Here is a 19,419-nt window from a genome sequence, read left to right as displayed (position 1 = left end):
TGACACGCCGAGACACTAACCAAAGGCCCTCTGAGCAGCAAAGGATCACGCTTCAAGGGGAAATAAACTGCTCGATGCAAAACTGACGTACCTGTCACACCCGTCTACCGCATCCCTCAATTCTTATATTAGCTTTTCCTGCTCTCCAGGTAGAAAAAAACAAAAGGAAAACCCCTTTGTTCCTCTGAAAATTAGAGTGACAGCAGCTGAACACTCAGATAACGCTCCAGAAAAAACATTATACAGTGAAACAGAGATAGGATTCGCTAGAAAAACCAAGAACGGGTTCCAAATAACAGCGAAAGATAGGATTTCCCCTGTAACTCTCCTCCCACTGGTCGCAGTTAATCTCAATGTTTGGACAAAAACCTCACCTACCTTGACGCCGAGCCTTTGAGCACCAGCGCCTTTTGGAGGTCTGCCCACGGCGCGGAATTTGGTGTCTGCCCACCGGAGCTCTTCCAGACCTTCGCTACAGAAGTACCGGAGATGAAGGCGGGCAAAAACCTCGGTTGCTTTGAATGCGAGCGTAATTAGCTTATGAAACAACGAGTTCGTTTAGAAGCATTTGTTTCCAATATGCATCAATAGCCAAATTACAAATGATCCAATACACAGCTTAATTCTTCCCTGTTGACCAGAACAGTTGATTAACAGATCCTTTCAGCTGCAGACAATATAAAAGCTTGTATGTCATGGGGATTGATCAGCTCAAAATCACTTTGGATGACCCCAGAACGCATCCGTATCGTAACAGGCGGTTCCTACCCTCGCTGGGTGGGTAAACATTACCCAAATAAAAGCTAGCAAAAAGGAACCGCACTCCACACGCACTCCCAAAACAAAGCAGCCTTGTTAGAGCTTGGAGAGGCCAGCCTGCGACACTCCGTGCCACGAAACGTTTAGAAGCAAAGCATTCCTGGTCAAAAGGGACCTTTGCAACTCCGAGTTCACAGAAAACACCCTGCCCCCCCCGCTTTCCCCCCCAGGAAACACAACGTAACTGAATGCTTTTTATTACATCTAAAGATTTCTACATAAACAGGTAACATTCAATAGGTAAACCTTTTTTTTTTTTTCCAATGCATATAATAAATATTTTCACTTGGTACTTTTATACAAACTGACATTGGTCTACTATACATTTTTAAAAGCCATTTACTGGTTTGGCATGCCGTATGGAAACTAAGAGAAAGTTTTAAGGCAATGAATGACAGATTTAAATTCATGGAATTAATGGTATTTTTAATATTCTGCTTATATACATTTTTCCCTTTGTTAATTAAAACAATTAACAGCAGCACTTTCGGGGACCACCAGCAATTTTCCCTTGTTAGAAATCTAAGCTCTGTTAAAAAATAAAAAAAAAAAAAGAAAAAAACAGTTACACTGACAAACCAAAATCCTTTCTATTTAAAATGTGCTTAAAACCCTGAAATGTTCAACTGCAACGAAAAATTAATTTTCAAAACGTTCTCCTCACAGTCCTTAGCTCTGCGTTGGGAGGCAGGTCCAAGAGAGTCCAGTGGAAATCCATCAGTCATCCCGTCCTTGAGAGGCTTATTGAATCCTTGCCACGGAGAGGAAGGGGCAAGCCTGGAACTGCCGTCACGTCTATCGTTACGGAAGCGCTACGAAGTTTTTAACGCATGGCATAGGTTATAGTTTAGCGCGGTTTTTCGTCTTCTGAAGGATGCATCAGTAATGCCCTCAAGAGCGATTCAAAGCCACTTCCACCCTGCTATCCGAACAACAGCTACGCACCGATACCGGTGTGGAGATGTACGTAGACGCACGCACGTGTGCGCGCGCCCCGCTCCTCCGGTGGAAGAATTTTGAGGACAAGAGACCACGAGCGTAAGGATGACAGAAACTCTGCCATCGGCAGCGAACGGAGCAGTACCGCAAGCCGGGCCGCCCTGGGCCGCTCTACCCCATCTTTGATAACATGCGAACTAACGGAGACTGAGTTTTGGGGTGACATTTGCAGGGAACTTGTCGAGAACTCGGACTGAGACTTCTACCAAGCAATGTTAACTGTGGTCAGAGGCACAGAGAATTATCAACTATAAAGAACACCCTAGCATGAAACAGGAATACTCACAAAGCATACGGGATTAACACCACAAAGGAGGACTTAAGAACGTTTCTGTCCCTTCTTTGTAGAGCAACGAGGTTAAAAAATGCCCACGGTGAACTGAACGGCCTTCCTTCCCTCCCGGGTAACTTGTGAGGAAATGGAAGACGTCATCAGCTGACCTCACTTTCCACAAGCTAAGACGGGCATAAAGATGCCAGGTTCCGTGTTACCACACACTCGCCACATTTAATTTGTTTATGCGAATTAACAAGATTTTAATACCATTGCCAAAAGTGACATAAGCTGCTCTTCAGGTCATCTTTAACAATACAGTCAATGGAAATGTTGCCACAATCGTCAGTAAAACCGCCACAAGCTCTCCCGAATTTCTCTTAGGTGTTTCAGAAGCTGGGGACACGCACGCTCCCAGTTACACCGATGGCAGTCGTACTCCAGATTTACAAACGGTATTATAGCAAAGCATATGCTCTGAAGTTACCAGGTTAGTATTCATGACTAAAATGTATGAGATATATTCCTAGTGTAGGTTTAATCACTTCAAAATCAGACTGAGTTTAAAAAATAAGTATTTCCCATTTTCTATCCTTTTATTTATTTTTTAACTGACATTTAATAAATTATAAAATTGGTGTATGGTGAAATATATATATCAGCCAGATATGTATGAAATACACATGCATGGGAAAAACTATTTAACTCACTTTTAACTCACACACACAGATCTATAAATACATATATACACACACATATACATATAAACACAAACATTTGTTTTCAAAATTCAAGTCAACTATTTAGTGGCAGAGGGATGCTGTAAAAACACTAAAAACGATTTTGATGCCACATAATGTGAACCTTTCAAATAACCATACGACTGATCATACAGCAATACCTAATGCTACTTGGATTAAAGATTTTTTTTTTCTTTTTTCCTTTTTTTTTTTTCCTTTTTTTTTTTTCTTTTTTAATCAATGCAAGATTTTGAGACAACTTCATAGGCAAAATGTGGCCCTTGTCAATGCTCAAAGCAACTAGCTGCAATCAACAGTTTTGGACATTAAAAATTCAGACAAGAATCTGCTAATTTTAGTATTCCTTACTCTCTCTTCCTGATAAACTTGTTACCTGCACTTTCAACCAGTTATAAAAATATTTTTCACATCAGAGGAAATATTTACTCTCTCTGACATGGACTTTGGGACACAAGAGAATCACCTCCCTCCCTCCCCCTTCTCTTACTTTAAAGAATCTCCTGAAAAACTGCATTCCAGCTATTTACACATTTCACTCTTTAATAAGAACGGATCAGCCCAAATGACCCACCAGTTCTAAAAAAAAAAAGATTTTCCTATGCCATGCACGACTTTAAAAAAAAAAAAAAAGAGAAAAGAAACCAGGAAGTATGGCTCAAAATTCAACATAAGCGTGCTGAAAAATCAGGGAAATCAAAATAATTACAAGGCCAAAAAGACAAAACTGAATTTTGAAACCCACTACCCTAAGAGACTTCAATAGGTAGCAATATGTTTGAGTACATGGGCTACAGGGTGGGGCTTTTTTATTGGGTTGGTTTTGGTTTAAGAGACTTGACACTGAACATTTAATACTAATTTTGATGAATGCGAACTCAGAAGACAGTGTACCAAGACCATTATCAGCTGCACAAACCATGCAATAATGTGTTGGTATTTGTATTTTCTTCCTTTTGTTGACAAGTTCACTTTTAAGCAGGAATTTGATCTACTGCAGCTAAAAGTAGGTTTCTCCAGACAGAAAAAGATAGGCCTCAATTCAATAGGCCATTTATACACGCATGGCTAACTTTAAAGCACAAGCAGTTCCACAAATTTAAAACTGACACATGCTTAATATTTTGCTGATTAGGATCTTACATTATTTTAAAAGGATTTCATAGTAAGTTCGTAGAAACAAAACCCTACAGTCCCATGTGTTGATGCTTTTATTTGGGGCTAGATTCTATAAAAATTCTCTGACTTGTCCTGCATAAGCACAGCCAAGTAAATCCTCAGCCTGAGATTTTATGGACCCTAGCCCTCAAGAATAATTGGTGCGCTAATGAGCTTGCAACATGCTTGATTAAAGCATGGAATTAAAAAAAAATAATAATCTGAACAGAGGGTCACACAGAACCAGAAATGACAAAAAAAATCCCAAAAAACCAAACCCACTCCTGAAAGGCTATGTCCTGCAAACAGAGGGGATGCTGTGGAAAAGTTTGGGTAGGGTTTATTCGGCTTTAAGCATAATAAAATCTGCACTAAATATGGGATGGGAGAATTAGATTCCACCAAACGTAAATGTCTCCAAGAGGAGAAAAAACCCTCTCGCAAGTTTGAACTTTAGAAGTTCAGCTCCTTTCCTCTTTGTGTTACTGTGAAGAAAATAATGCCATTTGTGTCCAAACTACAGGGAAAAAAAAGTAACTTACATGACAAATGCACAGGTGTAAAATCTTCAACATCCATAAAAATGAACTGAAGCTCCTTGTTTTTGTTAATTTTTTTTTTGTTTTGTGTTTTTTTTGTTTTTTTCTTTTTCTTATTTTTACCAGTGAGGCCATCTTAGGTTTATATACAAAAGTAAAACTGAAAATATACTTTTGTTCTCTGTACACATAAATTTTTTTCCCTAAAAAAGGAAAAAAACTTGTCTATGTTTCTAACATAAAGTAAAACCAAGCACAAAGATTTCCTCTGATGAGTTCGTTTACTCCAAAAATCAGTCCAATGAAATAATGTCTGGTATGATACCAAAGATAGACGCCGTGTCCGTGCTGCTCCTACTTGCAACTGGATGACCATGATTCTCTCGCAGGCTGTTGGAGGAAACAAGACTGCTGTTACTGCCACTATTGCTACCGTTTGTGGCCGGCAGAGAACTGCTTCCTCCTGCATTTAGCTGATCGAGAAACATCTGAGATGAAGTGTATGGGAAAAAACGAGAGTGTAAGAGTTCTTGATCATCTGATGCGGAAACTGCCGCAGCTGCAGCGGCAAGAAGGGATGTGTTGTAATGCTGGGGGGAAAAACAACATTTTCAAGTTACATTTCAGACACTATAGTTTTGATTCAGACCAGCACAAAAGAAGGTATTTGCAAGCTAAAGCTCTGACAGCTCCTGGATTTCACACCAGCTCGTCTACTTAACCCTTCTGTAAGGTAAGTGGACCGATGCAGTGAACGTTTACCTCTGCAGCCCCTGATTTCTAAAGCCGAAAGAAACTGGAAATACTAGTATTAGTAAGAGCAAACGCTAGGAAGGTAGCAGTATCGCAAGACACCCAAAACAGTAAGAAACGGTAAGAAGCAGCACTCTTTTACCTCTTCCAAATATTCCTTGGCGGAAAAATTCCCCAAATTTCAAAGAAACATTTTGCCATCCCTCTCCTCCGCTCAAAAGTCACAGACCAACCACAGCTGGTGAAACTATGTGCTAATCACCGTTGGTGGAGGAAAGCATACTTCTGTGAAAAACGCATTTAGAAATAGCATGCTGAGTCCCATTAGATGACAGCAAGGGCTGTCCCAAGTTAGACTCTCTGCTGGACAGTCCCTGAAAGGCAAGAACTTTAGCTATCAAGAATCAGATTTGAAATACAGTCTCTCTGTAGGGTAATTTTGCTCTCAATGTTTCTTTCTACAACGATGAAACATCCATGCAGGCTATTCAGCCTTGTTCCCCGGCATTTATGCACTGGTATAATTATGCCATATCAGTGCAGCATCAGACTTCTGCACTACTTGGTTCAGAATAATTCTTGTACCTATGTTTTACTGAACATCAAGATAGCTTTTCTGAATCCAAATGCTACAGTGCAGGCTCTGGTCTTAATTATGATATGAAAGTACCCCTCTACATTTAGTGCAATTCTCCTCCTTGAGATTGCAGAACAGACATGAAGAGACAAAGGGTAGGCGAGCCACCCCAGCCCCCTTCTTTTCTTGGGGGCACAGGAGGAGAAGTGATCGAGTGGGAGGACTTGCCAACCCAGACACCTTTTGAGAATGACCTGCTTATTTGCCAAAACTGGAGGAGCCAGCACCAATCTAGCACACCATTTCAGTAAGCACTTACAGAAAGGTGGCAAACATGGTATGAACAGGCACACAGCCTCAGAAAAACCAGAGCTGCCCCTGACTCCCTGAATTGTGTAAAGGACTGCCAAGAGTCCCAGTGGCGGGGCTCAGACTGTGAGATGGGCAAGGTCAGACCTCAGGCCCGAAAAACTGAGGAGGTGGCTGGTGGACCTTCAGCCACGTTGTCATTCCACAACACAACAGGGGCTGACTGAGCTTAACCCTTAACCGAAATGTTTCTCTTTTGTTGCGCCTTATCCTACACCCCTATTGAGACAATGCTTATGTTTGGTCAAGAGTTTCTATGTGTATAAAATAAAGCTGCAGCCTGCCTGCATTTACACCCACATCATACATCTGCTCCTTCCTTGCCTATGCATCCATGCCAGCAAGTCCTTCTCAGAAAAGAGTATCTGCCATATGACTTGATTTTCCTTGACTTACCTGATTGTCTCCTGACAGGAAAGGGAAGAAATCTAAACCTGTAAAGAGCCAGAGAAAAAAAATTAAGCTTCTCAAAACAAACAAGCACCTCCCCATTTTTCCACCATTTCTTTTGAAATAAAACCAGCATAACACTGATGACACTTCAGATTCACTTCACTACCAGAGCTTGCAAAACATCAACCTTTTAAAACCTTAAAATATTAACCTAAATTTTCTTTTTTATTTTTTTTTTTTAATACCATCTCAGCATCTGTGGATGCAAAATAATATTTTGCACTAGTGGACTGTCAAATGACTGCATGTTTAAATCCTTTTACAATAGTTATTATTGCTTGGAGAACTGTACTTACAGCTATGAACAGCCAGAAGCTCACCTTGCAAGTCATAAGGCATAGGTGTCATATGGAATGGATGCCTGTAGTCTTGGATAAGTGATGTATTGATGTAGCTGGTGTCAACAGCAGGAAGGCTTGGTGTTCTTGACACAGGAGATGCTTGATGGGGTAAACTTAAAATGCTGGAAGAAACAAAGGCTTGTTACAAGCGTAAAATACAGTCGTGGCTTTAATGCTAAAAGAACAGCATTTGCAGATCTCCATTGCTGTCCCATGCAGGGTATGCCTATTTTCAAATTCAACACAAAGTAAACCTCTCAAAATGCATTCTGAACTTTGAGACAAGTGCACAAGTCCTCTCCTACTAAATTTCAAAGCTTCACTAGAAAGCATCAAGATGCTACAGCACCTCAACGAATCTTGTAAGGACTGTAAGGGGGCTGGGGGGGGGAAGACATGAGCATCACATGTTCCCTCAAGTAACTTTGCACAATCTCATTTTATCAGAAAAGTTAATTCAGTCCAAGCCAGACTGCAGCCCAAACAGTTGAAGTCTAGCTAAATTAAAAGCAAAGCAAAGCTCCGTCTCAAACAGTAGAAACTGATGACTCACTATAAATGGTACTGGGATCTCTGCTACAAAATCCCCTAAGCCAGGACAAGACAGCCCTAAAGGTACACTGAACCCCCCCAAAAAGGTGCAAAACTGCCTAACACAACAGATATGCTCTACAAGGTAATTAGCAACAGAAGACAGCCAAAAAGGTCTTGAGGAGTTCTAAGTGATCTACACCGCTGGAGTAGTAATCAGTTCAACAACAGGATCCCTTCGGTTTAGCCTCAGTTTTCATCCCCACATGTTTATGTAAACAAGGTGCTATTAACAGCTTGGCTACTTAGGTGTAATCAGGTTATTCTGGCATGCTTTATTACTATGCTACTGGCAGTAATCACTGGCAAAACCCACACACTCCCATACCACACCCAGGTTTCTCATTGCTCTCTCTCTCTCTCTCTCTCCATATGTTGCTGCTTTCACATTTCCCTACGGAAGAAAAACATTTCCAAATCTGCAAAAAACATATTTCTAAGCCACAACCTTTTGCACCATTTTATACTCATTTTCACAAATATGAGTATAAATGCAATTAAAAAAACTGTATCGCGTTACACGCTTAAAGTTGTTTTTCCAATCTTTTCAGGCCTTGTGACCTGAGACCAAATCCATTTGCTATAAGCTACTAAATCAGGATATAATCCAAATACAGAACTTTCTAGACACAATTTCTTTTGGAATTTGTTACTACTCTCCATCGCGAGTATATTCTCTCTGCATTGGCCTGCATATTTTATTCTCACCCCTTATTATTTAACGGTGATGCTGGAGATATGGAAGGGCAGCTTCTCTTTGCAGATGGTTCCTCCTCCTCTTCATCTGATGAGCTGTCAATGGTTAAATCAATCACTTCTACTTTCTTATTTTTATTTGACTGTTGGTGAGAAGACACCTGATGTTCCAAGGAAGAGCTTATGCATCCTATACAAAGTAAGTCAACATTATAAGCTGTAGCTTACAACAACACTACAATCATCATAACATCACAGCTTATTCTATGCCTTTATAAATGAAGCTTACAGCTTAGAATAAAAGACAACAAAATACGTTGATAATAACTTAAAAGTCCCATCAGCCCCAAACAGGTATTACTCAAGTAATCTTTCTTACAAATTATCATTAAAAGCTACAAACATACATGCCAAAACGAGCATTTTGAAAAGTTAAAGGAATATCAATACTTAACAGTTCAACAGTATGACACTCAGTCCACACAGCCCAAAACATGACTTACCATCAACTCCGTTGTAAGACGCAGTTACTTCCTGCACTTCCTTCTTCGATCTCATAGGAGCCCATGATCCATCCTCCTTAAACTGAATTTCATCACAATCTGTACAATACTTCAGGATTTCCATGAACAACCTGTCAATCAAAACCGTTTAATATCAGTCCTCAAAAAGAGCTTAACTACTTTTTTCCCCTCCAACATCTTTATTAGTCAGCGTAAGTTTGAATTAGTGTTTAAAAAGAGTCGAAAGCTTTCATTGTTCTACCCTTCTCTCATCTGCTTCCTTGATAAAAAGGAGTCATTGAAAAATTTAAATATTCTCTGAAATAAAAATCTGCACATTCACATAGAAGAACTAAGATAAAGTGGAATTCTGCAGAGCTCATGACACAGAACTCTCCATTTCCCAAAACGAAGGAAGAATGTGAACTAGCATTTAAAAAAAAAAAAAGTCCTTCTTACCCACATTTATCTTTGACAATATTTAATTGAGGAAGCCCGTATCTTAAAGGAGTCCATACAGCTGAGTATTTAAGGACTGGTATTTCCTGAAACCTCTTTATAAGCAAAAACTTCCTAACAAAAGCTGAGCATGGGAATCTAAACTTGCAGCCTCTTCTCCTAGCTGCACCTCCTAAAACTTTTAGGATCCTGGCACCACATCACTCCCAGTGGGAATTCCAGCTTTTGACAAAGGCTATTCATGTGGTTCTGCGTAGGAAAGAGCTTTGCTTTAATTAGTGAGAAAGTTCACTCTTTCCCAGACTGAAACATTTTCCAGAAACAACCTCCTCTTTGGGATGCTATATCACCTAATTTCCAACATCTGCACCTAGCAACACAAGAACGAATAAGGAAAATGTGTTGCTTTAATTATTACTACTCTTTGTCTTTATTATTTTAGGCTGAAACCTCGAACAAGGAACCCCACAGTTCTTTGGTCCAAAGCAGAGACCTGTAAATCTCAGGGTCCATGAATCCAAAGCAGCCTGTGCGAGCCCTGAGTGTCTCTTCAAGAGCCTTCTGCAAGGCCTGAAAAGGGATCCCGAGCGATCCCCCGCTTCACTGGCAGGTCACCATAACTAAGCACGTACTCACTAAAAGAGACTCAATGGTGGTTTTCTGGGGTTCTGTGTTTCAGGGTTTTTAGTTTTGCTTTTCGGGGTTTTGTTTGTTTGTTTAGGCACCGTTTTTGTTTGGTTGGTTGTTGGGTTTTTTCGTGGGCTTTTTTGATTAAAACATTCTAAGAGTCTTCTCAGAAGACTCTACTTGTTTTCTTCCTTTATCACACTTTGGAAAGAAGGTTCCTATCTAAGGAATTAAAATGCAAACCCAGGAATACATACTCGGTATTTCTTCATGTAGACCAATACTGGATTTATATATTTTTTTTAATGTTTTGCAGGTAGGCAGTACCAGGGAATCAATCTCTGTGTCACTTTCTATATACAGCAACTCCCCAAGTGTGAAATTGTACATGGAATTGTACGTGCATTTGGGGGGTGGCAGTATTTATTTGATCTAACATGAATGTCTGCTATCAACTATGCCAGGGTTGTGCAGTTGCTCCATTAAAAGGAAAGACAACGTGCTGTTTTCACCTAGGGATCCAGCACTATGGAATACTGAAAAAAACAAAACAAAACAAGAAAGCCCCCACAACCATTTTGGGCAGGATAGCTCAAAAATTTACCTAGGATTGGAAGGAATACCTTTCATTATTATTAACTTTAACAGTTTGATGACCACAATTCTTCCAGAATACCAAACGAAGAGGTACCTGGTTAGTAATTCGTCACCAACAGCAGGGAAATTAAACGACACGGTAACTTAAAACAGGTCTCAGCCAGATAACCGAGATTTCAGAGCACTGTATTCTGTGCAGCACAGAACAGTAAGCAGAGAGTGTAAGGTACAGCCTTCATTTTGATTCAGGTTTTACTTACCCATCAATAATGAGATGCTCATAGGGAGCCTTCTTGTCACAGACAGGGCAAACCCAGGTTGGCTTCTTTTCATTCATTTGAATATACAGAGTGGCATCAAAACACTGCAGGTGTGAACAAGTCAGGGCCCTACATGGTATAGTTAGCCGCATTTTACCAAGCTGTAAGAGACAAAAAAACAAACAAAACAAAACAAAACCCAAGATTACATCATCTTGGTATTAAATTAACAAACCGGGCTTTTCTGTCTGAAAAGAGACAGAGACAGGTTGAGTTTCACTCCAGAAAGAACTCTCACAAATCCAAGTTTTGATTAAAATACATGCCACATACACCGTGCCCTCCTTCCTGTAGGTTTGGTTATTGCATAAAGTTACTAAAAATCACCTTTTTAACTACATTTGATCAAGGAAACTGAAGACTACATCCTTCCATATTCCCGTAACAAAATACAGAGTCCACTGAGCACCTGTAACATACCAGTGTCCTGCACGAACCACAAAAAAGGATTCTTCTTCATTAGTATTTTAAAAGCTGACGAACGTGGGTCAGTCCTCCCCTATTCACTTCCAGTTAACATGCGTATTCAAGCCGCTGTCCGTATCGCAGCCGGCGGGGCACTACCAGAACTACTTGTCTAACTTTACAGCCCCAGAAGGACGCATATAGAAAATGCATTTGCAGGATTATGGATCACGTCCTGACGTGTTTCTCTAACTCCATCATTTTCACCACTTTCTCCAAAGAACTGTCAGAAAGTGACTACTCACAAAATCAGTCACACCTGTTAACTATGAAGAAACTATTTTATACTCCTCCTGCTGTGATAACCACCACTGCTATGTATACAGTTGTGAGCTAACCTGAAATTTCACTGCCTTTTTCTTGTGTAAAATACAAATAGCTGACTATCCCCTATCATACCTTTTCAACGCTACAAAGGGCCTGCAAATGTTAACGGCAGATGAGACAAGAGAAAATGAGTTCTAAAGGTCACTTTCAGATGGGGACCATCCTTTCCTTCCAGTCTGTAGAAAGGCCAGGACAGTGAGGTTTTGCAGGCCAGCACAAAGTTGCCACAAGTTTAATACAAAAAGCACAGCTGAGTGCTTAAGCTGAGCAGATAACATAGGAGTGATACACACAGTGAGTATTTAGGCTAAATTGTGGAACAGGAACATCTTTGTTTGGATTAGGTAAATCAACGCTAACCCAGACCATAAAATATCAGCATATGATTACATTGAATGCAAAATTGATTAGACAGTGAAAGGCATTTCATACTAATCTGAAGTAAAAAAGTTTCCTCTCCTCAAAAAAAACCCAACAGTTGTTTTCTGGCAAAGTGCTTACGCTGCAGTTTAGGAGGGGCTTTAACTGACCACACTAAAGGTAAAAAGTAGGAATGTCTAAACAAGACTTTTCCCACATAAATAAACAACAAAACAATTATTTATTAAGAACTATTCATACTAAGTATTTTGAAGTTATATATATTTGACTAAAATATACACAATGACTTCATTTGAAAACCTTCAGCCAATTCTAGCCGTGGATAGTAGGAGGAACTGTTTTTACTACGGCTTAAGCGAGCACCGTGGTCACGCATACCGATTCTGAGCAATACAAGATGGGTGCCACAGGATGGCACTCAATCGCAGAATATCAGAAAACTAAAAACAATATCAAGAACAAAGGCCCTACTCACAGTCCACTACTTCCTCCATGATGTTTTTTTTTTTTTTTTTTTTTTTTTTTTTTTTTTTTTTTTTTTTGCATCCCCCGTAAGCAGAAATCCCTCCACCCCGTCCCCAGCAAATTCAGCTCGACTGCAGGATCTTGCTAATTTTCCTTCCCTCTGGCTCTCGGTCACTGTCACAAAACTCCCCAGCAGATGGGAGGGGAGCCGAGAACTCCCCGGGGAGCCCGCAGTAATGGTGGTGGAGAGCTCAGGCAGCAGGAGGTGCTGTACGTGCCATGTGTTTGGCACCCCCACCCCTCAAATCCATGACCAAGCACATTATTTCTATCACATAATCAACCCCCAACAAAGCCAGGCCCCCTGATCCATGTCTGTTATGAATTCTTATCTCCCAGATGGTAGGTCAATGGCTCATTTGTCTTTTGGGCACAGCAAGAGTCTCCTAGCTTAGCGAGGATCAAGAGTGAGGGTACCGGAGATAAAACCTGGATGCTTCTACGTGATGCAAAATAAAAATAAGGGAGGCCGAAGACACATGCTGCAGGAAGAACATAAATACCTGTCTCTGAGCAAAAAAGCAGATTTACAGCAGAAACATTTTCACAAGCTTTTGGTATAAAAACTATGGCTCTAGTTTCTAAGCAGTGGTGGGATTTAACCGAAGCCACACGCACGCAGATAGAATCAGCGTACTCAGCGTTAACAAGTTGATGTCTCCTTTCCCATTTTTGGCATTGAACCTCCTGGATCAGCTCTGCCATACTGGCCAAGCTGTGTCAGAGCTGACAAAAGAAATGGTCATAAAAGAAGGGATGCATCCCAACTTTTGAAAAACTGTGTTTCCCAACACTGTTACTGTTTTGATTCCTGCCTGTCGGCAGCCAAAGAAACACTGCATTAATTTATTTTACAAGCCTACAAAGCATTGCTATCTTTTCATGCTAAAAAATGCACCCAAAATGGGAGTTAAGGATTTGTAAACAAAGCTGCAAAACCTACGGTAAAATGCTAGATTTGGGATTTTTTGTTCAGTTAAATATTTGATCCGGCTGCAGAGCCTGTGGATTTATTTATTTTTATTTCAAGGGAAAAAAAGAACATGAATTCAAGCGTCTTCCTGAAATACAGACTCAGTCCAGCCCATTTGCCTGCTGTATCTTGGATAGATTCAGCCAATAGTTAAGGACAGCTTTTTCTCCGTACTCCACGGTCTCGGAGGGAGAGCAGGCCTCTGTGCTAAAAAAAGCTCAGCAGCAATCCAAAACAAATTCAGAGGAAGCTGCCTCGCTCTGCACTTTTTTGAGGGCAAAATAAAGGTTGTAAAGTCTAAACCTGCCACCCCCATCCAGATATGCAATTCCATTTATTTTATTGAAGTATACACACTAGAGAATCACACCCATAACAAACGAGACAGGAGAACAGCACCCTCGCATTAACAGAGCCGAAGATGCATCATTCTTTAATTTTTGGTTCTGCTGTTGGGAGAGCAAATCAGCATTTTCAATGCGTACTCTCCAAGCATACACTGTCCATTCAAGCATTAGAAAGTAAGCACAAAATGTTTACAAAAAAATTCTCCCTGAGCCAAATGCTTACAAATTAGCGAATAAAAATATGGAGGCTGTAATAAAATTACAGTCAGACCTGAGGACAGTCTGGATCATGCTAATAACCCTTCTATTCAGAGGACAGGTTGAAAGGTGCAGTCTCTGTCTCAACGAGCCTTTGCAATGATGGATTATTCCAAGAGCTACAGTGAAATCAGGCAGCACTGAATGAGGAACATACTGGAAAAAAGTCAAGTGTGTATGTTTTGCAGACATTATTAAAATGACACAGAGACAAATATGCTCAAAATAATCTGCTATAGACTTTGTTTTGTACGTCTATCAGAAAAGCAGTACATTTTAAAGAGGAAATACTGACAAAGGCAGGACTTCTGAAGAGCTACATCCTAATGTCTGCTGTTTTGGTTTTACGCCTGGCAGAACTCTGAGAAAACAAAATAGAATTTGACATCTTTAGGTATTAACAAACTTGCAGTCTTAAAAGCAATACTGTAGAGGATATTCCTGCTCTAATACTAACTCACCTGAATCGCAGTCATCAAGGGGAAAAAAAAAAAAATGCATCTAAAAGCACTGCAGAACAACTTTTATCACTAACGGAGGCAACCAGGACAAACAGAATTGTGTCAGATAACTCCCATGGAACGATCTATAAAGCAACATAACTGCCTGAAGTGGCAGTTTTGACAAATCAAGTATGACTGAAATAAAACCTGTAATTCCAGAAGATGCATGAAGATTAATTTAAGATCATGAATTAATACATAGGCACTTCTAAACTCTTACAACCATTTAATTCCTAACGGATTATTATTTTTGTCTGTATTGGAAACTAATTTTAAGTGGCAAGAATACTGTGCCTAAAGAACGGCAAAAAACCCAGCAGGACTATTGTGCTTTCTAGAATAACAAAGTACTAACAGCACAACAAAAATTCAGCTATAACAACTCAGCAAAATAAGCTGCCAGGTGTGGACCTGAAATACTTCAGGGTTCCCAATCTGCAGCAGTTTCAATGTGACACAAGTTCACAGGTTTATAAGGTTATAGGTTATGAGGTTCTATGTTTACAGATCAGGATTTTATTTTGTAAATGCAATCCCTATATCTTTCCTACAGATGAGTTTTATCTTCCTTATATATGTGTTATTACTTAGTAAGCATCAATGTTGCTATGGAGAAAGTCTTAAGATTGAAGATCATGAAAGTATCACATTTAAAGATTTAAAATAACCTAATACGTATATAAAAAGTAACCACAATGTCAATTGTGCTTTTTATGAAGCGAAGCTTATATATCTAAAAGTTTATCTTTACACTGGTAGAGTTTAAGAACATATTTAACAACTTGAGAAATAAGCTTCAATTTTGCAAGAATAAAGTCAAAGTTCTTCTTTAGATTTCAAAACTGAAAATTTCATGTCAAGCTTGAGCAGATTGAGCCAAACCAGGAAACAGATGTATCCTTTATCTTGAAAAGAGATTAAAAAGTTATACTGCAATAAAGATACCGTGTCAATCAATACAGACAGCAAGTATTCTGAAGGTGCATGGTACCTGAAACGAGCACTAAGTCCCAAAGATTAAAAAAGTGCACGTAATATTAATACCGTGCAGTCTACCAATGATAGCATTAACCCAGGTATAAACTACCTCTTATCTCTGCGTCTACTTGGTTAAAAAACAACTGGTACGTCAAGACACAGTACATCTCTGCCACCTCCACGTTCATTGGAACTGTATTCTCCCACTTCAAATTTCGAACAAATTGTGTTTAAAGAACCTCTAGGACACTGCTCCATTTTTAATCTAAGATTATTAAATACTCAAAGTGTACACATGCACATAATCAGCTTCAGTTAAAAGATGCTCAATTCTTTGACTGCAGACACTGGCTGAAGAGCTATTTTTAATAGTCAGATTCACCTACCTTACCACTGAGAGTGGTTTTATCACAGTCAAGGACCCAAACTGCACACTCAGATGATCTAGCGACAGATTTAAACGTATGCTTACATATAATTTCAAATAGCGTTTTCAAGTTAATGGAATACTCATTTTCTCGGGGGTATATTACATGCTTAAGCACAGTGACAGATAACTTTAGCACTGGATCCTATCCCCACAAAGTTAACACACAGGTAAACACAAGCTAACCTCTACCAAATACATGTCCCAGAACAGCCACGTTTTGATCAGAATCAGTTGTGAGGGAATTAAAAACAAAAAACCAAACACACAAACAAACTTACTGGACAAAGAAGAGAAACTCTTAAGCTTGTTGTTGCTATTTCGCTGTCTGGATCGGCCGTCAGTTTCTCTTTAACTGTTATTTGAAAGAAGAAAAGGTTTATTTTACAGTTGATTTAAAACACAAATTGGATGACAGAGAAATAAAACGAGTCTGCAACTGTGTGCTAAACTTTCAGTTTGCCATATCTCCTGGAAGCAAGCAGCAGTGACTATTGTTTCAGACTCACACAACAGACATGTAACATAAACAGTCTCTACTCTCTAGAAAGATCATAAACGACAAGATTTAAGAAAGCGAAAAGCAGGAAAAGCTCATCTTAAACCAAGATCCCTAGAAAATGTGCTTATACAGAGATGTGTCTTTTCATATACATGCAACTTTGTACTTGAAAGTTATTTAAAATCTACCAACAAGTTGAGCCACATTAGACTTGACTGGTAATTTCAAGCACATTGAAAAAAACGTATTAATAACTCCCACGTGGACAAGCACCACCGTAAACCTCTGAAATACTCATCAAGCAGTCCTGTCATTTAAAATTAAAAAGCAAATTGAAAAATAGGAAATCAGAAGTACCCTGACAAAATTTGGGTTTTAACTAACAGCAGTGAAATATTAGCACTACAGAAGTCTTTCATCTCGACCCATCCTCCACTTTTACTTACAAGGACTGCTTTATAAGCAGTCATCAGTTAAAGGAACAAATCAGCTCCACGTTCTTCCCGCTCTGCGCTCCGGACCTACACCCTCATTCCCACCCTGCATACACAGAGCAGGAGCCGCCTGGAAACTCTCTAGATTTTTGTGCATTTAAATTATCGCGCTGCATTAGCGCAAGCTAATGCCCAGCACTATATACCACTGGCTTTGTAGCATTTACTGGGGGACTAATTTCTTCCCTTTTGGAGAAGGTCCCGTGCTGTGTACAACACACACTATCTGAGCATTAAAGAGTACGACCAACAGCTGTCCGGTGCTCGTATTTCCACCCTCCCTTTGAAAAAGAAACATGCAGCAGTTTTTGCTTGCATTTTTGTTATACAAACTTATACCAACTCTTACTTGTCAGAGAAAACAACACAGCAGCAAACCTCACACTTAAATTTGGAAGGGGGCTGGGAGGACTATTGTGCTAGACACTCTCTCTCCAGGAGCTCACTCTGCAATATTGTGCCAAAGGAACAAAAACTGCGTTGATGGAGACTTTCCTCCAGCACGTCAGCATCAAGGTTCGGTATCAGGCATTTCGTTCAGCTTGCCTGAGGTACTGAATTACCAGTTAACCATATAAATACAGTTGTTCTGTTCTGAAGAAACAAAGCCAGTATGGCTGAACCGAAAGAGATTCTCTTGCATTTTTCCCTTCACAGTGTCAACAGGGTTCCTGGACTGGCTCCTAGTACAAACAAAGGCCTCTGAGTCTTTGAATTGGAACTGAATACAAAGAACACCACTATCAGATTCTCAAAACCCAGAGAATTGTAGGAAGTCCAAACCTCAGTTAGTGCAGTCCTATTTCAAATCTCCTGTTACAAAAGCTATTTTTCCTTTTTAACCAAGTAGTACATCAGACATACTTAGTGCTCTAGAATGATCAGGGTTCCGTATTCCTTTTGCTCGCAACCTCTGCAGTAACACCGTGGAGGACAGCTGCTTTACAAGATAGACTGCCATGGAATAGTTCTAGAAAACAGAACAAAAGATCAAAGTAAAAACCGTTTCAATCAAAACATAGCTTGTATTTTATACAAAGCTTATGCAATTTGTTATGCGATTACAGGGCACCGTGTTTCTAAAGCAGTTACAAGACTTTAGATGGCAAAGTTTTCAGACCAGAGAAAACCCATCGTGCTTCAGAAAGTTCACAGGGCTGAAGTTTTAGAGACGCAACAAAACTGACTTCACGCTTCACTGAGATTAGATTTAGCTGCAAACCAAGCTATTAAAACAGTGTTTAGGACACTTCTGGAAGTTCTACATCTAACTTGGGACATGCAGTCTGCAGCCCATTTAAGAAGGGTAATTTTACATCAATAATGTTAGATACTGCAGCTGTATCAAAACACATAAGGGAAGCTGTCAGGTCGAATATGATCAATTTTTTTTTTTTTTTAATAAAAGCTTATTTTGTTTTCAAAACAGGAAAATCAGCAGTGATGCCTGTCCAAAAGCGATACATAAAAAGATGCATCATCTGCAACATTTCCTACTCAGTCTGGAAGCACTGTTCAATTCGCTTTTTCTTATCTTCCTGCACTTACTGCCTACGAAACGCTAACGCTGCTTCACAGCCGAAGCTTAACAGAAGTAAGGCAGTTAAAGAGCTCAAGAGCTCGGTGGGGCCAAGATGTACTCTAGTGAATCTAGTCGGAGCGGGCAAGAAGTCACCGCTCCCAACTGTCTGTCCCTCCCCTCTGGAAGAGGTTAAGTCACTTCTCCCCATCGAACAGACCGTGCAAATGTTCCTTATCGGTGTCAGCAAAAAGCCAGGGATGCTCACTTCTGCCACTACGGAAGATAATCTGGCATGCAAGCCCGTCAGCTGCAGACCAAACATCGACTCTGCCAGCGCCCCTGTGAGCGGGGTAAGCCTTCCCTAGAGGGACAGACCAGGAGCGGCTCCTCCTGGCATCGCCAATGGGTTTCAAACCACAGCCTGTGATTTCTGAAGCTCTCCTTTTTCTTGTAAGCTACTAACAACAGCAGATAACAACTGTCTTTCTAAAAACGTGATACTGTACTATGCATTCATCAGCAACACCCCTCTCTCCCCGCCCCCCCCAAAATGAAAAGGACGAAAATTTGTGTTCTCCCATCAATTACTTTTCGATATAAACAGTATTCGCTAAACCTGTAGCCACATTCATACACTTTAAATCAAAAAAATGAAAGTCTTCCCCCAGCATCTGCCATGTACGTTTCCACTAACAAAACAAAAAAATTCCACACAATTGTGACATCTACCATTATTTAGGATGCCACCAGAATTCGAAGATGGGATTTCAGTAATGCATCTTACCATAAAATTACACAAATTGAAATAGCATCAGAAACACCACATTTTAAATATTTTATTCTTACAATGAATGCTTCTCACATCGTTAAAAACCACTACTGCT

The 19,419-nt window shown here is 40.0% G+C and overlaps 1 protein-coding gene across 4 annotated transcripts in view; it reads right to left on the bottom strand.

Moving 5' to 3' along the window:
• Nucleotides 1-3,034: 3,034 nt before the first annotated feature.
• The window catches only part of PIAS1 (protein inhibitor of activated STAT 1), a gene marked incomplete at its 5' end in the record, with an annotated part of 61,334 nt that continues 44,949 nt past the window's right edge, over nucleotides 3,035-19,419 (bottom strand). For 2 of the 4 annotated variants that reach the window (XM_082321120.1, XM_082321121.1), the window contains 8 exons: nucleotides 3,035-5,137; nucleotides 6,643-6,680; nucleotides 7,020-7,162; nucleotides 8,340-8,517; nucleotides 8,831-8,961; nucleotides 10,774-10,934; nucleotides 16,299-16,372; nucleotides 17,878-17,983. In XM_082321120.1, coding sequence (XP_082177246.1) covers nucleotides 4,841-5,137; nucleotides 6,643-6,680; nucleotides 7,020-7,162; nucleotides 8,340-8,517; nucleotides 8,831-8,961; nucleotides 10,774-10,934; nucleotides 16,299-16,372; nucleotides 17,878-17,983 — 1,128 coding nt within the window. In that variant the 3' untranslated portion in view covers nucleotides 3,035-4,840. Of the gene's footprint in view, nucleotides 6,681-7,019; nucleotides 7,163-8,339; nucleotides 8,518-8,830; nucleotides 8,962-10,773; nucleotides 10,935-16,298; nucleotides 16,373-17,877; nucleotides 17,984-19,419 lie in introns of all 4 variants that reach the window. The other 2 variants (XM_082321122.1, XR_014229131.1) reach the window with 2 other exon arrangements.

Source organism: Platalea leucorodia (assembly GCF_965183815.1).
Source record: "Platalea leucorodia genome assembly, chromosome: 9".
Lineage (NCBI taxonomy): Eukaryota > Metazoa > Chordata > Aves > Pelecaniformes > Threskiornithidae > Platalea > Platalea leucorodia.
This window is presented reverse-complemented; position numbering and strand designations above follow the sequence as displayed.